This window comes from Eleutherodactylus coqui, chromosome 2 (assembly GCF_035609145.1).
Source record: "Eleutherodactylus coqui strain aEleCoq1 chromosome 2, aEleCoq1.hap1, whole genome shotgun sequence".
NCBI lineage: Eukaryota > Metazoa > Chordata > Amphibia > Anura > Eleutherodactylidae > Eleutherodactylus > Eleutherodactylus coqui.
This window is the reverse complement of record NC_089838.1, coordinates 319,680,538-319,704,541: the sequence shown is the minus strand read 5'-3', so window position 1 is coordinate 319,704,541 and position 24,004 is coordinate 319,680,538. Positions and strand designations below refer to the sequence as shown.

General features: G+C 47.7%; 1 protein-coding gene across 1 annotated transcript in view; it reads right to left on the bottom strand.

The window, feature by feature from the left end:
* Window positions 1–24,004, bottom strand: part of LOC136610275 (complement C3-like) — a 133,505-nt gene that overhangs the window by 50,831 nt on the left and 58,670 nt on the right. Inside the window, exons 15-22 of the mRNA XM_066589507.1 lie at window positions 22,368–22,497; window positions 16,078–16,152; window positions 14,870–15,070; window positions 14,168–14,279; window positions 12,689–12,774; window positions 11,807–11,946; window positions 9,809–10,021; window positions 2,562–2,622 (exon numbers count right to left, since the gene is read on the bottom strand). Coding sequence (XP_066445604.1) covers window positions 2,562–2,622; window positions 9,809–10,021; window positions 11,807–11,946; window positions 12,689–12,774; window positions 14,168–14,279; window positions 14,870–15,070; window positions 16,078–16,152; window positions 22,368–22,497 — 1,018 coding nt within the window. The remainder of the gene's footprint in view (window positions 1–2,561; window positions 2,623–9,808; window positions 10,022–11,806; window positions 11,947–12,688; window positions 12,775–14,167; window positions 14,280–14,869; window positions 15,071–16,077; window positions 16,153–22,367; window positions 22,498–24,004) is intronic.

Sequence of the window (24,004 nt, the reverse complement as noted above, 5' to 3'; positions counted from 1 at the left end):
CATCAATCCTGATCCCCAGACATCACACATGCAGCTCCGCTACATCCATCCTGACCCCCACACACATTACACACACAGCTCCACTAAATCCACTCTGACCCTCACACATATTGCACACACTGCTCCACTACATCCATTCTGACCCCCACACACATTGCACAAACAGCTCTGCTACATCCATTCTGGCCCCCACACACACTGCACACACAGCTCCACTACATCCATCTTGACCCCTACACATATCACACACACAGCTCTGCTACATTCATTCTGACCTCCACACACATTGCACACACAGCTCTGCTACATCCATTCTGACCCCCACACACATCGCACACACAGCTCTTCTACATCCATTCTGACCCCCACACACATCGCACACACAGCTCTGCTACATCCATTCTGACCTACACACACATCGCACACACAGCTCTGCTATATCCATTCTGACCCCCACACACCTCGCACACAGCTCTGCTACATCCATTCTGACCCCCACACACAGCTCTGCTACATCCATTCTGACCCCCACACACATCACACACAGCTCTGCTACATCCATTCTGACCCCCACACACCTCGCACACAGCTCTGCTACATCCATTCTGACCCCCACACACAGCTCTGCTACATCCATTCTGACCCCCACACACATCACACACAGCTCTGCTACATCCATTCTGACCCCCACACACATCGCACACACAGCTCCGCTACATCCATCCTGACCCATACACACATCACACACATAGCTCTGCTACATCCATTCTGACCCCCACACACATCGCACAAACAGCTCTGCTACATCCATTCTGACCCCCACACACAGCTCTGCTACATCCATTCTGACCCCCACACACATCACACACAGCTCTGCTACATCCATTCTGACCCCCACACACCTCGCACACAGCTCTGCTACATCCATTCTGACCCCCACACACAGCTCTGCTACATCCATTCTGACCCCCACACACATCACACACAGCTCTGCTACATCCATTCTGACCCCCACACACATCGCACACACAGCTCTGCTACATCCATTCTGACCCCCACACACATCACACACACAGCTCCGCTACATCCATCCTGACCCATACACACATCACACACATAGCTCTGCTACATCCATTCTGACCCCCACACACATCGCACAAACAGCTCTGCTACATCCATTCTGACCTGCACACACAGCACCGCTACATCCATTCTGACCCCACACACATCACGCAAACAGCTCTACCACATCCATTCTGACCCCCCCACACACCTCGCCCACACAGCTCTGCTACATCCATTCTGACCCCCACACACATCACACACAGCTCCGCTACATCCATCCTGACCTCTACACACATCACACACACATAGCTCCGCTACATCCATTCTGACCCCCACACACATCACGCGCACAGCACCGCTAAATCCATTCTGACCCCCACACACAGCGCACACACATCTCTCCTACATCCATTCTGACTCACACACACAGCTCTGCTACATCCATTCTGACCCCCACACACATTGCACACACAGCTCTGCTACATCCATTCTGACCCCCACACACATTGCACACACAGCTCTGCTGCATCCATTCTGACCCCCACACACATCGCACACACACAACTCCACTACATCTATCCTGATCCCCAGACATCACACACGCACACAGCTCCACTACATCCATTCTGAGCCCCACACACATCGCACACACAGCTCTGCTACATTCATCCTGACCCCCCACACAATTCGCACACAGCTCTGCTACATTCATTCTGACCCCCACACAGCTCTGCTACATTCATTCTGACCCCCACACACCTCGCACACACAGCTCTACTACATCCATTCTGACCTTCACACACCTTGCACACACAGCTCTGCTACATCCATTTTGACCCACACACACAATCGCACACACAGCTCTTCTACATCCATTTTGACCCCCACACACATCGCACACACAACTTCACTACATCTATCCTGATCCCCAGACATCACACACACACAGCTCAGCTACATCCATTTTGACCCCCACACACAGCTCCGCTTCACTCAATCCATCCATCTAGAACCCTACAGCACACACACACACACTCACTCACTCTCTCACACACACACACCTGCAGAGTCCTACATTTACTTAGCCCTCTTGGTCATGTGATCCCTGACTCCTCCCACACATGGTATCACATTACATGACATAATCGGAGGCCCTGGAAGCTGTTCGCTCTGCAGGTCTGTTTCCCCTGATGTCATTAGGGTTTCCCCTGCTGGAGGAGAGTTAACTGGCGCTAGGGGGCAGTGCAGGCTCTGAAAATACTGGCCTGTAATAGGGCTGGTAAAAAAAAATACCGGCACAAGCCTGGCAGAAAAAATACCGGCCAGGCCGGTGGTTTACCGGCCGGGTGGCAACGTTACGTTCTTCCCGTAAGTCATAGGATGGACCCAGCACTTCCGTTTTTTCCGTTCCATGACTCCTATCATGTAGCCAAACAGTCAAAAACTGAATACAAGTGTGACAGAAGCCTTCATCAAATAGAGAAAGGAGAACTTACTTCTTGCTGCTGGCTCCAGTATAACTGATGATATAATTTCCGTCTTACGGGTACCTTCCGGCTGAAATTAAAAAACAGAAATTCTAGGTGGGGCTAAGACAACCATCAGTCAATTTCATGAAAAATTTCAGTCAGCTGCGAATTATAATAACCGTTTGATTTTGAGGCTGAGACACAGGGGTATTGTAGGATATTACTTTTATATTCATTGACATAAGACCAACATATGCCGCAGAGCTGTACAGAGATTGTCATCACTTTTACGTTCTCATTAAAGTGAGTTCTCATAATGAAGCAAATATTCGGTAGCACATGGTCCTGAATGTAATGGGCCTGTAAATCATTGATCAACGATGAACAGTGAAGGAAATGTTATCATGGGAACAGATGCAGAATCTTGACTCATTTTCAGGGTCCCTTGACAAGAAGTGTTGTACCCAGAAGCATGTAGCCGGTACCCTGGAATCTGCACATCAAACTATATGTAAAATGGTGATGTATAAAATGTGAAGGTGTTTTTTTTTAAATTTTATTGCTGCATATTGTATTTCTAGGTAATGTCTGAGTTTTCATTATTGTGCTGCAGCAGCTAGAGGGTTAACAAGCCAGTTTGCAGAAAAGACATAACAAAGTCTAGGGAGGTAGTTCTCTAGTTCTATGCTAATCTGGTGGGAGGAGCTAAAGTTATAAAAAGGGTCTCCACTAGAGATGAGCGAACGTACTCGTCCGAGCTTGATACTCGTTCGAGTATTAGCGTGTTCGAGATGTTCGTTACTAGAGGCGAGTACCACGCGATGTTCGAGTTACTTTCACTTTCATCTCTGAGACGTTAGCGCGCTTTTCTGGCCAATAGAAAGACAGGAAAGGCATTACAACTTCCCCCTGCGACGTTCAAGCCCTATACCACCCCCCTGCTGTGAGTGGCTGGCGAGATCAGGTGTCACCCGAGTATATAAATCGGCCCCTCCCGCGGCTCGCCACTGATGCATTCTGACAGAGATCAGGGACAGTGCTGCTGGTGGCGGAGCTGCTATAGGGAGAGCGTTAGGAGTATTTTAGGCTTCAAGAACCCCAACGGTCCTTCTTAGGACCACATCTAACCGTGTGCAGTAGTGTGGAGGCTGCTTTTTGCAGTGTTGCACTTTTTTTTTTTGTATATCGGCCGTGCAGAGCATTGCGCCCTGCAGTAATTATACATAGTCTAGGGCCAGTAGTGGTGGTGAGGCAGGGATAGAAGACATATTTATTGAATATAGGCAGTGGGCCTTTCCAAAAACATTTGGGAAAAAAAATCTATTTGGGCTGCCTGTGACTGTCCTCAGTGTACTGGGTCTGTGCTGGGGGTAGTTGTCCTCCTAATTCATACGCAGCCAGCTAAGTGTTATAGCAGGCTTGTGCAAAATTATTTCCTTGCTCTGTGTTGGCTGTTACATCACCGCTGTATTCCAGTCCACAGTGCAACAGTCTGCAGTTATTTTACATACTCCAGGGCCAGTAGTGGTGAGGCAGGGACAGAAGACATATTTATTGAATATAGGCAGTGGGCCTTTCCAAAAACATTTGGGAAAAACAATCTATTTGGGCTGCCTGTGACTGTCCTCAGTGTACTGGGTCTGTGCTGGGGGTAGTTGTCCTCCTAATTCCTACGCAGCCAGCTAAGTGTTACAGCAGGCTTGTGCAAAATTATTTCCTGGCTCTGCTGTGCGTTCCGTAAGCGAAGTCAGCCTCCAACCACAGGCCAATAAGCGGCACATTTAATTACAGCGTTCTGTTTCTGCACTACTGGTAATACACCATGCTGAGGGGTAGGGGTAGGCCTAGAGGACGTGGACGCGGGCGAGGACGCGGAGGCCCAAGTCAGGGTGTGGGCACAGGCCGAGCTCCTGATCCAGGTGTATCGCAGCCGACTGCTGCGGGATTAGGAGAGAGGCATGTTTCTGGCGTACCCACATTCATCTCACAATTAATGGGTCCACGCGGTAGACCTTTATTAGAAAATGAGCAGTATGAGCAGGTCCTGTCGTGGATGGCAGAAAGTGCATCCAGCAATCTATCGAACACCCAGAGTTCTGCACCGTCCACTGCTGCAACTCGGAATCCTCTGGCTGCTGCTCCTCCTTCCTCCCAGCCTCCTCACTCCATTACAATGACACATTCTGAGGAGCAGGCAGACTCCCAGGAACTGTTCCCGGGCCCCTGCCCAGAATGGGCAGCAAGGGTTCCGAATCCTCTCCCACTGGAGGAGTTTGTCGTGACCGATGCCCAACCTTTTGAAAGTTCCCGGGGTCCGGGGGATGAGGCTGGGGACTTCCGGCAACTGTCTCAAGACCTTTCAGTGGGTGAGGAGGATGATGACGATGAGACACAGTTGTCTATCAGTGAGGTAGTAGTAAGGGCAGTAAGTCCGAGGGAGGAGCGCACAGAGGATTCGGAGGAAGAGCAGCAGGATGATGAGGTGACTGACCCCACCTGGTTTGCTACGCCTACTGAAGACAGGTCTTCAGAGGGGGAGGCAAGGGCAGCAGCAGGGTAGGTTGCAAGAGGCAGTGCGGTGTCCAGGGGTAGAGGCAGGGCCAGACCGAATAATCCACCAACTGTTTCCCAAAGCGCCCCCTCGCGCCATGCCACCCTACAGAGGCCGAGGTGCTCAAAGGTCTGGCAGTTTTTCACTGAGAGTGCAGACGACCGACGAACAGTGGTGTGCAACCTGTGTCGCGCCAAGATCAGCCGGGGAGCCACCACCACCAGCATGCGCAGACATATGATGGCCAAGCACCCCACAAGGTGAGACGAAGGCCGTTCACCGCCTCCGGTTTGCACCGCTGCCTCTCCCCCTGTGCCCCAACCTGCCACTGAGATCCAACCCCCCTCTCAGGGCACAGGCACTACCGTCTCCTGGCCTGCACCCACACCCTCACCTCCGCTGTCCTCGGCCCCATCCACCAATGTCTGTCAGCGCACCGTCCAGCCGTCGCTAGCGCAAGTGTTGGAGCGCAAGCGCAAGTACGCCGCCATGCACCCGCACGCTCAAGCGTTAAACGTGCACATAGCCAAATTTATCAGCCTGGAGATGCTGCCGTATAGGGTTGTGGAAACGCAGGCTTTCAAAAGTATGATGGCGGCGGCGGCGGCCCTGCGCTACTCAGTTCCCAGTCGCCACTACTTTTCCCGATGTGCCGTCCCAGCCCTGCACGACCACGTCTCCCGCAACATTGTACGCGCCCTCACCAACGCAGTTACTGCCAAGGTCCACTTAACAACAGACACGTGGACAAGCACAGGCGGGCAGGGCCACTATATCTCCCTGACGGCACATTGGGTGAATTTAGTGGAGGCTGGGACAGAGTCAGAGCCTGGGACCGCTCACGTCCTACCCACCCCTAGAATTGCGGGCCCCAACTCGGTGGTGGTATCTGCGGTGGTGTATGCTTCCTCCACTAAACCACCCTCCTCCTCCTCCACAACCTCTGTCTCGCAATCAAGATGTGTCAGCAGCAGTTAGTGTCGCGCGGCGTGGCAACACAGCGGTGGGCAAGCGTCAGCAGGCCGTGCTGAAACTACTCAGCTTAGGAGATAATCTTTAGCGTCACCATTCCTCTGCTATGCCTCTTGAGAAGTTCTCTGCAAAGCATAAAGGCAGACGCTTTGCGCTCGGAAACAGAGCCGGGGGAAGGCAGTATGTCGCTGGATAGTCAGAGCACCCTCCTGTCTATATCTCAGCGCGTTGAGGAGGAGGAGCATGAGGAGGATGAGGAGGAGGGGGAAGAGGATGAGGAGGAGGGGGAAGAGACAGCTTGGCCCACTGCTGAGGGTACCCATGCTGCTTGCCTGTCATCCTTTCAGCGTGTATGGCCTGAGGAGGAGGAGGATCCTGAAAGTGATCTTCCTAATGAGGACAGCCATGTGTTGCGTACAGGTACCCTGGCACACATGGCTGACTTCATGTTAGGATGCCTTTCTCGTGACCCTCGCGTTAAAATTCCCATCCGACAGCGCTAGTGGCCGAAGGCGCAGTTCAGAGGGCCAGGTAGCAGGGGAGGTGCAGAGATCAGGCAGCATGTACAGCACAGGCAGGGGAACACTCTCTAAGGCCTTTGACAGCTTTCTGGCTTCGCAGCAAGACTGTGTCACCGCTCCCCAGTCAAGGCTGAGTCGGCGGGAGCACTGTAAAAGGATGGTGAGGGAGTACGTAGCCGATCGCACGACCGTCCTCCGTGACGCCTCTGCCCCCTACAACTACTGGGTGTCGAAGCTGGACACGTGGCCTGAACTTGCGCTGTATGCCCTGGAGGTGCTTGCTTGTCCTGCCGCTAGCGTCTTGTCAGAGAGGGTGTTTAGTGCGGCTGGGGCAATCATCACAGATAAGCGTACCTGCCTGTAAACCGACAGTGCCGACAGGCTTACACTCATCAAGATGAACAAAGCCTGGATTTCCCCAGACTTCTCTTCTCCACCAGCGGACAGCAGTGATACCTAAACAATACGTAGGCTGCACCCACGGATGGAAGCATTGTTCTCTATCACCATCAAAAACGGGGACCTTTTAGCTTCATCAATCTATGTATAATATTCATCCTCCTCCTCCTGCTCCTCCTCCTGAAACCTGACGTAATCACGCCGAACGGGCAATTTTTCTTAGGCCCACAAGGCTCAGTCATATAATTTTTGTAAACAATTTTTATACGTTTCAATGCTCATTAAAGCGTTGAAACTTTCACCTGAACCAATTTTTATTTTAACTGGGCTGCCTCCAGGCCTAGTTACAAATTAAGCCACATTAACCAAAGCGATTAATGGGTTTCACCTGCCCTCTTGGTTGGGCATGGGCAATTTTTCTGACGTACATTAGTCCTGTTGTACACCAATTTTTTGGGGCCCTCGCCTACAGTGTAATCCAATTAATTTTTTGCCCACCTGCATTAAAGCTGACGTTACATCAGCTGTGTTGGGCACTGCAATAGGATATATTTATATACCGCCGGTGGGTTCCAGGGAGCCACCCATGCTGTGGGTCCACAGGGAGTTGTAACTGCATGTGTCCACTTCTAAAGAACCCCAGTCTGACTGGGGCATGCAGTGTGGGCCGAAGCCCACCTGCATTTAATCGAACGTTACCTCAGCTGTGATGGGCACTGCAATGGGATACATTTATGTACAGCCGGTGTGTTCCAGCGAGCCACCCATGCTGTGGGTGCACACGGAATTCCCATTGTGGAGTTGTACCTGCCTGTGACTATTTATAAAAAACCGCGGTCTGACTGGGGCATGCAGACACCTTGACAGAATGAATAGTGTGTGGCACATAGGTTCCCCATTGCTATGCCCACGTGTGCAGCTCCTGATGGCTGTGGCACAGGATTATATTTCTCATTGCTTCTGTACAGCATTATGGGCTATCGCCCCGCCCGTTTTAAAGAGGGTCGCTGCCTAGCCGTGCCAACCCTCTGCAGTGTGTGCCTGCGGTTCCTCCTCATGGCAGACGCAATTATAAATAGACATGAGTGTGGCGTGGCATGAGGGCAGCTGAAGGCTGCGCAGGGACAGTTTGGTGTGCGCTGTGGACACTGGGTCGTGCAGGGGGGGGGGGGAGGGGGTTGGGCAGCATGTAACCCAGGAGAAGTGGCGGCGGAGTGTCATGCAGGCAGTGATTGTGCTTTGTTGGAGGTAGTGTGGTGCTTAGCTAAGGTATGCATTGCTAATGAGGGCTTTTCAGAAGTAAAAGTTGTTGGGGGGGGGGGGGGGCCACTCTTGCTGCTATTGTGGCTTAATAGTGGGACCTGGGAACTTGAGATGCAGCCCAACATGTAGCCCCTCGCCTGCCCTATCCATTGCTGTGTCGTTCCCATCACTTTCTTAAATTGCCCAGATTTTCACAAATGAAAACCTTAGCGAGCATCGGTGATATACAAAAATGCTCGGGTCGCCCATTGACTTCAATGGGGTTCATTACTCGAAACGAACCCTCGAGCATCACGATAATTTCGTCCCGAGTAACGAGCACCCGAGTATTTTGGTGCTCACTCATCTCTAGTCTCCACCATAGAGTGGCAGAGTAGAAGAGAATGTAGCAGAACCTGCATGTCTCATTCCTGGGAATGCAAAGAAGACTGAAGACCACCGAAGGACAAAGCTGACGCTGCAGGATAGCAAGCCTAAGAGAATAGATAACCCAGAGACTGCAGTATGGTATCAGTGAGAGACCACCAGGACAGGAAGGACCCCAGAGGTTGTACCAGCAAGAAGGGTCAGAGAGGAAAATCTAGTAACCCTCAATCCCGGGGAAAAGTGAACACTGGGGAGAGGAGCAGGAGTACAGAGGCTTGCAGTGTGAGCCTAAGGCTACCTTCACGCAGGCGAATGCGTTATCGGGCTGAGAAACCCTGGCTGATATCGTACTTTAGAACGTGCATTTTATTCGCTCTTCTGGGGAATTGCAATCCTCCAGCGCTTGTTTCACGCACGTCAAGGAGTGCAAGTGTTTCACATTGATTTCAACACATTGCACTTGCTTGTAAATCGCATGTCAAGTGATGTGTTTAACTGCCCCTTTGAAAACAATGGGTGATGTGTTTCAAGGGACGCCAAAAAATAAGAGATGCAGCAATTTCTTTTACCTTGCAGCATTGCTGTGAGGGAAAAAAAAATTATTGTGTATGACTCCTTTAAAAAAAAAAATGGAGTTCATACTTGGGTTATCTTTGTGCATCTTGCAACGCACAAAACCTGCGTGACTTTTGCACTCGTGTGCATGTAGTCTGTCAGGTAATCTCATACAATGGGACATCCAACCACTCCACTGTCGTTTGTGTAGATTGAAACTACCACCAACACTAAGAAAGCCTCTGCTGCTAAATGTTGTAGCTCTGATACAGAATGTAACTGCTAAACCTTGATGATGAGTAATTATTATACTGCACTAGGTCTTCTGTTTGCCAGATCTTATTACATTTGGGATCTGCACCGCTGTTCCAACAATACATTTTCCCAGGTGTCAGTACAGCTCAGTGTACCCAAATGAACCTCTGTGTGGAGCTACTTTGGGGAGCAACTAGATACCACCATTGTAGAGGGGAAAACCGCCTACAGTGTGACACTACTATTACCACAACATCCCTCATTCATCATCCTCATTCCCGGCCACCACTGAAGTCAGACGCATCAAAGGATTGTGGGAGTGAACGATTTTCGGCTATAAGGAAAGTAATTGAATTAGTGCCATAGTGCATACAGTAGCCGCATTGTCTTACCACGACTCTCAGTGTCTTCCTGACACCATCACCTACATAGTCTCCATAGACGGCAGCTTTCACCTCAATCTCCTGTCCTCCTATAGAAAGTGGCACAATGACAAATGGAACCACAATGGATGAGTTTTCCTTCACTTTCACCGTAACTGTGTGCGGCTTTTTGGCTGTAGAAAGACTGCACAACTGAGGGTTGTAAAATAGGGTCACTCGCACCTAAAATGAGATTGTATCAGTGTTAGTAAGTCACACATTATATGATACTAACTTGAGAGAAGGCCCACCAAACGTTTTTGCCAAGGAGCTTCCACCAACCTTAATATGGCCAGTGGTTAGGTCAGGGACCACAAACCAAGATAAAGGTACTGTAAATTTCTCTTTTTGGTGAGGTCTATATTGACATATTAGAATTTTTAAAGGGAATCGGTCATCACCCATAAGCACCATGAACTTAGTTATGGCTCTTCTAGTTTAGGTGATGTGGAGTACAGGGAATTGTGTCTCATACTCATCTGATCCCCTTTCCTGCGGTGTCCTCTGGGAAAGTCGCACAGCTGCTTGACTCATACCAGAAGACACTGCACGCGCACCACCCATAGAGATGAATGAGAATGCACGCGCACAGTTGTCTGCATAGTGTCAAGCTGCTGTGCACACACTGACTTTCTAGAGGACACCACAGGAACAGAGGACCGGTTGATTATGAGACACAAACTCCATATAATCTAAACTATAAGCATGATAACTTAGTGTATGGTGCTCACAGTTGATGGCAGGTTCCCTTTAAAGTGATTCTTAGCTTTGGACTATCCCTACTTGTTAGAAAGTTCTGTCCCCCCCCCCCCCCCCCTTCTAAAATCCCAACTGATCAGCTGTATTCTGTGGGGAAACCTGGCAGTAATTTTTAAATGTCCACAGGAGAAATGATGAATTACACAGTGTTCATTCATATCATTGAGTGGTCTGTGTCATATAGGGCCTCAAGAGCAGAAAGGTTCTCTGTAACCAATTTCTGCTCTATCCAAAACATGAGGATCCTCAACAGCAGGTGTCTCTCTATTAAAAAGGATTTCCCCAAAGGGATGCATGTTGTCTAAATTGGACAACCCCTTTTTACAAAGTTGTCTCTTGACCCGTCCTTTTGTGCAACCAAAGCCACATCTCACTATTCTTCTTTGCCTAAGAACTCATTAACAATATGTCCACCTTGAACTGTCTTTCCAACTTTCCATCTAAAGTTGGACTACTTACAACTGTGTAGTACTGAATTCAGATTGTATTTGAACAGCCTAAACCAAAGTCAGTAATGATTTGTTAACTACTTCTCTACACTGATCTCTGCTCCTCCTTCTAGACCTGTCATCTGCCTTTGACACAGTCAACCACATCCTTCTGTTATAAATCCTCTGGCACTTCGCCATCACACAATTGGCCCTCCCAGGATCTCCTCATACCGTGCCAATCGAACATTTATTGTCTTCACTCGCACAACACATCCTTACCTTGCCCTCTCTCTCCTGGTGCCCCTCAAGGCTCTGTCCTAGGACTCCTCTTCACCATCTATACCTATGATCTGGGATAGCTTTTAAAATCTCTTGACTGTCCCTTACCACTTTTACGTTGACTACTTAAATTTATCTCTCTGGCTCGATGTTTCTATATGCTTCTATCTTCTTTTTCTGCTTTCTAAAACTTAACATGGACAAAACTGAATTCGTCATCATTTCCCCATCTCCTACCCAAACTATCCGCTATTGACTCTACACTTTCCCCAGTGTCACAAACCCATTTCTTTGGGATAACTTTTGAGTCTGTCCTCCCTCCCTCCAATACGTTGAGCTGCAATAGCGAACACAACCCATGGACAAGTGTGGCATTGTTTTGGGAACAAAGCAGCCATAGTTTTCTAAGCCAGTACAGCTCCCTAATGATGATGTGATGCACAATAAAAAACAATTGAATGGGAAATAAAAAAAAACTAGTTAGTGTGAAATCATTTACCTGTATGCCTTTGGCTTGATAATTGTAAATGATGGCTCGAATTTCGACCTGCTCATTCCTAACTGCAGAATACGGGAGTTTTAAGTCTATAAACATGGGCTTGAAGGCCTGGATTTCATATGGTTCAGCCACACAGATGCCTGTATTGAAGGAATAGGACAGTTAGTTATCTTGCTTGGACGACGAGGGTACATAGTACTGATCTAGAATGACCACGACCGAGAGCATCGTTCCATTCGGTGTTGATGTCCATTCTGTGGGCAGCACGTCATAGAGCAGGAGGAGCAGAGCAGAACTTGCATTTTATTCATTTAAATCTCTGCTCATTCCCGGCTTGTGTGTCCAGTGTGCGGTCCTATCAGTGATTAACAGCCGTATCTGTATGACCGGTCATACACCGATAGCTGCCAATCACTGATAGAACGGCCCATGAGACTCCTAAACGTAGAGTGAGCAGAGATGTAAATATGTTGGTAACACACTTTCATATCTTGATAATGTATGCCGTACTGTGCAGTCCTCAACCGGCAAAAGCTGATTTTTAGCCATAGTTGGTTGTAGCAGTATTTAGAGACAGTGGAGTTTGTTCAGGTTGGAAGTAAGGTGGTTCCATTTTGTCAGATCAGTAAAGAAGGAAAGGTCCAGATAGGCAGAGTCTGATTTCGAAATAATCCAGTTGCAAGAAGCATAAATCTTCATTGCAACCTCAGAAATCAGAAACGCCAAATCAAACAGTCAAATTGTCTCCAAAGGGCAGACTTATAGGAGATCAAGAAACCCTAGGATGAGATATCCCAGGGCGACCAGAGTCTTCCAGGAAGCCAGATCCTCACATCAAACATACAGCAGAACAAAACTATTATTTTTACAAACTAATTTTACCTTTATTCTCTGATAGACTCACAGCCAGAAGTTCCCATGTTGTGATGGAGTCTTTAAGGTGGATGTTTAAGACTTTTGTAGAGATGCTGATGAAAGATAAATATCATGTTAAGGTTTTTTCCTTTTCAGTCTATCCCTATATATTTATTAGAAGGGTTTCTGGACAATAAACAGGTGAAAAAGTATCCTCTAGCTGGGATGTCCACTGATCAATCGTAATCTGTGGGGAAAACCTAGCAGCGAGTGTTCAATTTCCCTACAGTGCCGCCACAGGGGAAATTAAGCATTACACAGAAGCTATGCTTAAAGGGGTTGTCCCGCGCCGAAACGGGTTTTTTTTTTTTCAATAGCCCCCCCGTTCGGCGCGAGACAAACCCGATGCAGGGGTTAAAAAAAAAAAAAACGGACAGTGCTTACCTGAATCCCCGCGCTCCGGTGACTTCTTACTTACCTGGTGAAGATGGCCGCCGGGATCTTCACCCTCGGTGGACCGCAGTGCTTCTGTGCGGTCCATTGCCGATTCCAGCCTCCTGATTGGCTGGAATCGGCACGTGACGGGGCGGAGCTACAAGGAGCCGCTCTCCGGCACGAGCGGCCCCATTCAGAAAAGAAGAAGACCGGACTGCGCAAGCGCGTCTAATCCGGCGATTAGACGCTGAAAATTAGACGGCACCATGGAGACGAGGACGCCAGCAACGGAGCAGGTAAGTGAATAACTTCTGTATGGCTCATAATTAATGCACAATGTACATTACAAAGTGCATTAATATGGCCATACAGAAGTGTATACCCCCACTTTGTTTCGCGGGACAACCCCTTTAACAGTTTAAACAGCCGGGATTGGAGTTATCTCTGATCTTAGTCATTAGAGTGACGTGTTAACAGTATAATACCGTTGGCACCTACAAGTGATGGTGTAGGCAAAGCTCCTGTATCTGCACAATCACTGAGCTGTAATAATACTGCGATACAAAACAAATTGCTCATAACAAAGTATTATTGCGACACAGGGTGGGAAGGAGTTAAGGACAAGAAATCATATCTAAATTGAAGAAGTGAAAGCAGAAAAATTCTTATGAGGCATGAATTTTGCATAGTGGGTCTAAAATAGTGTCTAATGGTTTACAGATGGTATTTCCAAAGTGAGGTACCTGAGTCAATGAACATAAGAGTGGTGATACAAATCCAAGGATGGGAACAGTAGAGTTTATGAGACACAACAGATATACAGTAGGTCGGGGCAGTTAGAGAAGTCAGGAAACAGCTTTACAAATAATAAAAACCAAGGAATCTTGTTGCTTATGGGAAGTTTTGGCAGTTGTGAGCATCAGATTCAGAGGTAATCAACCATAGGCCGAGCACCACACCAACCAACTGACATGTCTTTCCCTTTAAGATGTTTCTAATGGAATCACCCTTTGAAGAGAAACACTTACTGATTGGCTAAGAGTCAAATAGTGGAATCATTATAAAACTCACTTCTTTGCATTGGGCTTTTCTTCCATTTGTACAATTTTCCACAACCAGCTCTCTGGAAAGTCACTCCGAACCAAAATGTCACCGTCTGGAATATAATCATCCTCAGAAAAGCCTGTAGGAAACAACCGGTTCAGAAAGTCAATGAAGTATTTCCATCCCACATATATATGACATCTCTGCAGGATATGCCAAACATGTCTGATTGATGCAGGTCCCGCCACCCGTGACTCGCACTTATATTGAGACTAGGGTTCCCTAACCCTGCATGAATGGGTGGCCGCTGGCAGATAAAGAGTTGGGGGCTGTTTGCACATGTACACTGCTTTCTACATTCTGTTCTACAGAAGTTACACAAGCAATATAGCAAATGTGGTCGGCTGTTCCCGTTACTTCCATAGACATGGACTCTGTGTTCATAACCTTTTTAAGAAATATCTCAGAAGTTCTCACAATTCGAGAATGTGCTCCAATTAAAGGAGATCATACAGGATTAGAGGAACGTAGCTGCTTTCTTCTAGTAGTGCCACACTTGTCCATGGATTGTGGCTAGTATTGCAGCTCTGCTACATGGAAGTGAATGGGGATGAGTATGCAATACCAAATACAATCTATAGATGAGTAGGGCAGGTTGTTTTTAAGAAAAGAAGCATGTTTTCCAACCCTGTATAACCCGGCTCAGTTCCTTGCCCCTCGCCTGCTCACTTCTGTCCAGGTCATCGTTGTCCTTCAGATACTTTTCAATCTCCACTTTCATTTTAATGAATCTGCAGCAGTCCAGGAAAGCTTCCACACACTTATCTCCATCTTGAATGAGACGAGCGCGCCGTTCACAGCTGTGACCCATCGGGTTGCTGACCATACCATCATGGCAGCATTGCTTCTCCTGACTCGTGTAATTAGAGGCTAAGCAATAGAAGAAAGAAGTTATTTCTACAACCCACATCAATGTGAATAAGGCAGAAATGTATCTATCATAGAAAGGACCAGGACAGTATGACTAGGACCAAACAGTGGTGCTCATATCAGACATTTCCAATACCGCCTGACCCTTCAATGGCCAGACTGGTTACAGTGTTTCTGGGGATCCATTATTGGCTTAGGAACCATTTTTATGTGGTAAGTAACTAATTAAACCCATGGCAAAAAAGTTTAATGAATTTTATAACACAGCAGGCTTACAGTCTCTGCACACTCTTCCCCTCCTCCTGCTACTCCCACTGCTATGCTCAATCCTCTCTAATTGTATTAGTGCCCCCTCTGTGGCCCAATAAAATAGTGCTATATCCTCTGTAACCCCACAAAGTACTCTAATCAATAGTACTAGCTTCCTCTCAGTAGCTCCATAAATTAATAATGCCCCTTCTGTGGACCTACCAATTAATAGTGCCCCCTCTTAATCCAAGAAAAATTATAGTGCTCCTTCTGTACTACTCAAATTATAGTGCCTCCTCTTCACCCATCAGTTTTAGTGCCCCTTTTGCACCACTCAAATGTATAGTGCCCCCTCTTCACCCTAAAAAGTTAGTGTCCCACTCTCTGCCCCTCAAAGTAAGTGTCCTTCTTTGCTCTTCAAAGTTTGGCCTCGGGGCCTTCTATCCCTCCATCCCTATTGCAGCTGATTGGTCTGTTATCATTGGCATCATTGTGGTAAGTGTTTCTCATAGAATGGTAGAGTTGAAAGGGACCTCCAGGGTCAACGGGTCCAACCCCCTGCTCAGTGCAGGATTCACCAAATCATCCCAGATGATTTATATTCACTAAATCGTCCCAGATGATTTATGTACCATTCTGTCATGAATGGACATCTCTTGCAAGGATATATCGTAACGTGCTACGTCCCTGGAAAAAAAAAGAGGCTATTTACTGTATGTAGCTACAAATAGATATCTGACAAATAAAATGTCTCCTACCCTTCTCAGTCTTGTATTCCAGCAGGGCTGCTGATGTACTTCTTTTACGTCTGTTAATTCCCTTACATGATGAATCTAAAAAATGAGAGCGGATATAGCATGGGATGAGAAATATCAAAAGATGGACAGCTATAAACTACTCAACCATGAATGGCTTTTTACAGGATCATTCTGGGAAAATCTTATACACAGAGACATGGATGCTCTTTTTGGTGATGTTTCAATGCCTATGTCATGTTCCACCATCTTGGGCTCTGTACAAGGCATAGTACACTGAATTATTTTTGCCTGTAGGGATTTTAGATGAAGTGCAACAAAGTTTATAGCCCAAAAGAAACTGCTGAAAATAAGGGATGGAACATACAAACTCCATGAAGATGTTGCTGCTGATTGCATTTGAACCCAGGATCTAAGGCCCATTTACACTGAGCGTTGATTGCTCAAAGCTATTTAGCTACTTAACAGCAATTTAGTGTGCAAATGAAGCCTTTAGCTGAATACAGTTAATAGCCTTAGGGCTCTTATCTGCTTTCAGATCTTTTGTTCTCCAACAGGAAACAATGCTATCAGCACTACCCGTGGAGAACTCCTGATAAGGCCAAAGGACAATTGTTAGATTATTAGGCCTAAATTTAACGATCAGCTAGCAGTACACAAAAAGTGTGCAATGGCCGCGCGTTTAGACGCAACGATGATCGCTCAAACGATTGCTTTTTAGCGATTTTTGAAAGATCATCACTCCGTGTAAATGGGCCTTTAGTGTGCGAGGTAACTGTTAGGTCTGGCAGATATGGGTGTCGATCTTTGAATCTGGGATTGCCTTTTTTCCAGCACTGCCATGGTTAAATTGGTTCTGCCTCTTCCACCCAGCTACAGATTGTTGGTCATCTCTTCACCACTATATAGAAGCCTCAGACCTAACAGACCCTGCTGCATTGTTGGTGTATGAGCCTTCATATATGCACATGTCATAGCTGCTTCTATTTGTTCCTGTGTTTGCAGTTTATGCTTGGTCTACAGTTTGCTCCAGTACTCCCAGCTTGGTCCTGAACTTGCTCACTCCTTGGTTCTGCAGACGGCGTGGTGTTATCCAACTTTCTGGTGATCAGTCCTGACAGGGTTAATCAGCGCCTAGGTTCCTGCGCAGGGCCACCCTTCTCAGGGCGAGCCTCTGGGTTTCTAGAGTCGGCTTTCTACCCTTCTGGGTTGTTCCATCTACTGGTTGGGCAACATAGCAGATCCACATCAAATCCTTAACAGTACACTGCAGCCATGGATCCCGCTAGCTCTAAACCCGCTGGGATTCCAGGTCTTTCCCAGGAGTTGTTGCAACAACGACAGACAGGATCAGATCCTGGCCTACTTACACAATGGGAGTACACATTTCGGCAGTAACTCTGCTGCTGTGACATCACCGCAAACCCCCGTTGTTGCAATTGCTGCCGCATCAGGTCCGCGATTAGCGGCACCAGTTTGTTTTGACGGAGACCCAAGGCAATATCAGGGTGTCTTAAATCAGTGCACCCTTCATTTTAATAACTTCCATACCTCTTTGTGTCCAATCGCACCAAAGTGGTATTTGTTGTGTGCCACCTCTCGGGCCAAGCTCTGGCTTGGAATAACCCTCTCTGGGAGAAGGATGATCCACTGGTAAACAACATCACCCTATTTATTGAGACCTTTCGCCAAGTTTTTGACGAGCCCGGTTGTCCGTTCTCAGCCACGTCCGTTTTATGGTTTTGTGGCTTGCTCTTTGGCTTCTGAGTTAAGGTGAAATAACGAGGCTTTAGTCGCTGCGTTCTTGGAGAGACTGAATGGGCGGATCAAGGATGAGTTGGCAGGACGCGAGTTCCCCACTTGTGTAGATGCTCTCATCTCATTAGCCACAAGGATAGATCTACGTTTTCAGGAGAGAGCTAGGGAGGTTAAGCAGCAAGAGTTCTATCTGTCCTGCTCCCCGATCGCAAGGGCCCCCCCCCCCTAGCACCACCTCCAGTCCTTCAGCCTAGCAATTCGGAACCCATGCAAGTGGATCAGCTAGCGTCATCTAGGAGGGAGCGTGAGCAGAGAATAGAGAGGGCTATGCTTATATTGTGGGTCTTCCAGCCATTTTGTGTGTGAATGCCTTCGCAAACCGGGAAACTCCAGCTGGGATCAGTTGGAGAGGCTGGCCTAGGCGAGGATCATTCCTCTCCTTAATTAAATCTTCCTAGTACTTTGGTTTTCTCTGACACCCAGGTATTGGTGGGAGCCATCGTCCATTTCGGCGCCGCCGAGAATTTTTGTATCCAACGAGCTTTTGTTGATCACCATCAGATTCCCGTTCAGCATCTCGACAGACCTCTTATGGTCGCCACCGTCAATGTTAGCGTCCTCCCTGAGGCCATCCAATTGATCACGGAGCTACTACAGTTAAAAGATAGGTGCCTTGCATTCAGAGAAGATATCTATGTCAGTATTTCCTGGGGCCACTAGTCCACTGCTGTTAGGTCTGCTGTGGCTCAGCGATCAGAACCCAGTGCTGGACTGGAATAAGGGCAAGGTGCTAAGTTGAAGTGGAACCTGCCACACCAGATGTATGCACGCCCTTCGTCTCGTGCGCCTGGCTTCCGTAACTCCTCGTATCCAGGGCCTGCCTGAGGCGTATCAGAGTTTCAGAGACGTATTTGACAAAAAAGAGGCCTAGAACCTCCCATCACATCGCCCCTACGATTGTCCAATTGAGCTCATGCATTGATGAGTTTATTCCTTGTCTCTTCCAGAGATGCAGGCGATGGCCAAATATGTGACAGATAATTTGGCCAAAGCGTTTAATCGAAAGTCCTCCTTCCCTGTAGGGGCCGGGTTTTTCTTTGTTAAGAAGAAAGGTCGTTCCTTGCGTCCCTGCATTGGCTACTGAGGGCTCAATGCTATCACGGTGAAAAACAAATACCCACTGCCATTGATTTCTAAGCTGTTCGATCGTCTGCGGGGCGCCTGGATTTTTACTAAAATCGGGTTGAGGGGAGCATACAATCTGATTTACATTTGCCAGGGCGACGAGTGGAACACTGCCTTCAATACTCAAGATAGCCACTATGAATATCTGGTAATTCCATTTGGTCTAGTCAATGCCCCGGCCGTCTTGCAGGACTTTGTCAACGACATTTTCTATGACTTTCTCCATGTATACATCATGGTGTATTTGGACGACATATTGATATTCTCTACAGATATACAATTGCATCGGAGGCAGGTGCGCACGGTTCTGCAACAATTGAGAGAATCACTTGTTAAGATTGATAAGTGTGAGTTTGAGCATAGTCTTTCACAATAGCACATAGCATAAAGTATCTCACCTCTGCTGTTGCCCGTTGATCTGTCTGATCTTGGACGTAAAGATATTATACTCACATTCCATATACCACTCGGTCCTGTGGTCTCTTTAAATGAATGATAATAGATGCAGGGAAGTCTGGACTCTCGGAGTATATTCTTTACTTTATTTCAATACATGCTTAATACAATCAGGCACGCAAACAGCGAAGAACGCATTTCAGCCTTACGGCCTTGTTCACCTCTGACCATGACTCACTTCCCTTTTTGGGATATATGGTCTCCAAACAGGGTTTGGAGATGGACCCTGAGAAGGTCTCTGCCATGTTGAATTGGCCCAGCTTTTTGGAACTCCATACGATCCAACGATTCTTAGGCTTCGCAAATTATTACAGGCAATTTAACATTTTTTCTCCCGTTCAGCTCCTATTTCCGCTTTCTCACGGAAGGGAGCAGATGCCAAACAATGGCCTCAGGAGGCAGAATCTGCCTTTCAGGCCCTTAAGTCAGCCTTCTTCTCCGCTTCTGTGTTGCACCGACCAGATGGCGAGAGGCAGTTTTTTCTGGAGGTCCATGCCTCTTCCTCTGGAGCAGGGGTGATTCTCTTGCAAAAAGGTGTGTCTGGTCACAAGAGAGCGTGCAGATTCTTTTCCAAGGTCTTTTTCCGCAGCAGAGCAAAATTACTCAATAGGAGACTGAGAGTTGCTGGCCATCAAGATGGTCTTGGAAATTTTGGCTATATCTGCTGGAGGGAGCCTCTCATCCCATTGTGATTTATACTGACCACAAGAATCTCACATATCTCCAGGCCGTTCAGCGGCTTAATCCTCACCAGGCTCGGTGGTCTTTGGTTTTTTGCACGATTCGATTTTATTTTGTACTTTCACCCTGCCATCCAAAATATTAAAGCTGATGCATTGTCTAGGGCTTTTGATGATAATGACACGGAGGAGTCTCCGTAATTCCTAATTGATCCTGCTAAACTGGTGACCGTGAATCCTGTTTGAATTAGGCATATACCACAGGGGAAGACCTTTGTACCTTTGTCTTAGGGTCATTACTCCAAGTTAGCTGGACATTCCGGATTACAGAAGACCAGCAAACTCATTCTCTGACTTTATTGGTGGCCAGCCATTGGGAGGGATATCCGTGAATTTGTGTCATTTTGTACCTCATGCGCTCAGAATAAAGCCCTAAAGTCGAGACCCACAGGTCTCCTGTGTCCACTATGCATACCAGAGTCTCCATTGCAAGATATTGCAATGAACTTTATCACAAATCTGCCCACGTCCCATGGCTGTACCATCAATTGGGTGGTAGTTTTTCTAAAATGTCTCATTTTGTGCCTATGCCTGGCTTGCCTACCGCTGCCCGAGAGATTTATCGAACATATTTTTCGCCTTTATGGCTTCCCCGAGCACATCATGTTGGATAGGGGCATTCAATTTACCTCTAAATTTTGGCGAGCTCTCAGTAAGCTGGTAAACATAACTCTGGACTTCTCCTCAGTGTACCATCCACAGTCCAATGGGCAAGTGGATCGGGCCAATCAAATTCTCACTGGGTATCTTCGCCACTTTATCAACTCCCATCAGGACGATTGGGTGACCATTTTGTCTTGGACTGAGTTTTCATACAACCAGCACGTCAGTGACTCCATCAAAACCTCTACATTTTTTTATTGTCTATGGGCAACAACCCAGGATTCCCTTACCAATCTCCACCATTGCGGAGGTGCTAGCCGCAGCGGCAGAGAGTTTTTCTGCGATATTGCAGGAGACCAAGATGAATCTTGAAAGATCAGTTGCTGCCATAAAAATGTTTGCTGATTGCAGGCATGGTTCTTCCCTGCAATTTGCACCAGGGGATAAAGTGTGGGTTTCCTCCATACACATCACATTAAGAATACCGTCTTATCTGCCCTCTTCACGCTTTTTGGGTCCTTTTGAGGTTCTAGGGAGGATAAATTTTGCTTGTTACAAACTAAAACCTCCCCCCCTTCCTCCGCATCCCCAACTCCTTTGAGGTTAAAAATATTCTTGATTTAGAGAGGGTTAGGAATAAGACCTATTTTCTTGTGAATTGGACGGGGTTATGGGAACAGAGAACAAGCAGGAGGGAAAGAGGGCTTAGAGAGGAGGGTACTGTTAGGTCTGGCAGACATGGGCATCATTCTCTGAACCACTGCCATGGTTAAATTGGTTCTGCCTCTTCCGCGATGGCCGCGCGTTTAGACGCAGTGATGATCGCTCAAACGCTCGCTTTTTTTTTAAAGTGATTTTTGAAAGATCATCACTCCGTGTAAATGGGCCTTTAGTGTGCGAGGTAACTGTTAGGTCTGGCAGATATGGGTGTCGATTTTTGAATCTGAGATCGCCTTTTTTCCAGCACTGCCATGGTTAAATTGGTTCTGCCTCTTCCACCCAGCTACAGATTGTTGGTCATCTCTTCACCACTATATAGAGGCCTCAGACCTGACAGCCGCTGTTGCAGTGTTGGTGTATGAGCCTTCATATATGCACATGTCATAGCTGCTCCTGTTTGTTCCTGTGTTTGCAGTTTATGCTTGGTCTACCGTTTGCTCCAGTACTTCCCGTTTGGTCCTGAACTTGCTCACTCCTTGGTTCTGCAGACAGCGTGGTGTTATCCAACTTCCTGGTGATCAGTCCTGACAGGGTTAATCAGTGCCTAGGTTCCTGCGTAGGGCTACCCTTCTCAGGGCGAATTCTCTGCATTTCATAAGCAGGGACTTTCCATCTCCTGCTTCCAGCATGGGGCTAGATCCCCTGGTCATTTTGCATTCCAAGTCATGCCTTCCAGCGGTGAGCGTCCGGGTTTCCAGAGTCGGCTTTCTGCCCTGCCAGTCTGTTCCATCTACTGGTTGGGCGACACAGTGGATCCACATCAAATCCTCAACAGTTATGGTACAAACCACAGAGATACCATGAATAACCCTACAATGAGTTGCCAATTACCAGATCTCTCTGTAGTGGTTGTTCCTAAATTTGTCTTTACAGCAAGCCCGGCATCGTAGAAAACTCCCATGTTATCAGCACCGCTCCCCGGGGTACATGCAATGTCAGATTTCTCCACAACGTCCCAAACCTAGGAAACAAATAATAGTCACATAAACCTGACATCCAGAATTTTCTTTATAATATCACTTAAAGCTTAATTTGCCCTTTATCATTCTTTTTTATAAACGTCAGTAACTCATTGAGAGAGATTTATCAAAACCAGTGCTAAGGGACAAAGGAGCCCATAACAACCAGTTATGTAAAAACAGGATTGGATGGGTTTGCTATAGTCAGCGACTATTTAAATGGGGGTTTCAAGACAAAAAAAAATTCTGGGGAGGAAATTATGTAAAATAAACAGTACTCACCTCTTATATGACCCCCCCCCCCCCCCAATCCAGCTCAGGCACCCCGCTTCCTACCGCTTCTGTTCTGGCAGCTGCTTCACCGATTTACATTTGTCTTTATTAGAGATGAGCGAACACCAAAATGTTCGGGTGTTCGTTATTCGAAACGAACTTCCCGCGATGTTCGAGGGTTCGTTTCGAATAACGAACCCCATTGAAGTCAATGGGCGACCAGAACATTTTTGTATTTCGCCGATGCTCGCTAAGGTTTTCATGTGTGAAAATCTGGGCAATTCAAGAAAGTGATGGGAACGACACAGCAACGGATAGGGCAGGCGAGGGGCTACATGTTGGGCTGCATCTCAAGTTCACAGGTACCACTATTAAGGCAGAATACCGGCAAGAGTGGGGCCCCCCCCCTCCCAACAACTTTTACTTCTGAAAAGCCATCATTAGCATGGCATACCTTTGCTAAGCAACACACTACCTCCAACAAAGCACAATCACCGCCTGCATGACACTCCACTGCCACTTCTACTGGGTTACATGCTGCCCAACCGCCCCCCCTCCCCCCCACAGCGCACACCAAAGTGTCCCTGCGCAGCCTTCAGCTGCCCTCATGCCACACCACCCTCATGTCTATTTAGAAGTGCGTCTGCCATGACGAGGGACCGCAGGCACACACTGCACAGGGTTGGCACGGCTAGGCAGCGACCCTCTTTAAAAGGGGCGGGGCGATAGCCCACAATGCTGTACAGAAGCAATGAGAAATAGAATCCTGTGCCACCGCCATCAGGAGCTGCACACGTGGGCATAGCAATGGGGAACCTATGTGCCACACACTATTCATTCTGTCAAGGTGTCTGCATGCCCCAGTTAGACCGGGCTTTTTAATTCATAGACACAGGCAGGTACAACTCCCTATTGTGAAGTCCCTGTCGACCGACAGCATGGGTGGCTCCCTGGAACCCACCGGCGGTACACAAAAATATCCCATTGCATTGCCCAACACAGCTGAGGTAGTAATGTCATGCGTAATACAGGTGGGCTTCGGCCCACACTGCATGCCCCAGTCTGACTGGGGTTCTTTAGAAGTGGACACATGTAGGTTACACTCCGTGTGCACCTACAGCATGGGTGGCTCCCTGGAACCCACCGTCGGTACACAAAAATATCCCATTGCATTGCCCAACACAGCTGAGGTAGTAATGTCGTGCTTAATGCAGGTGGGCTTCGGCCCACACTGCA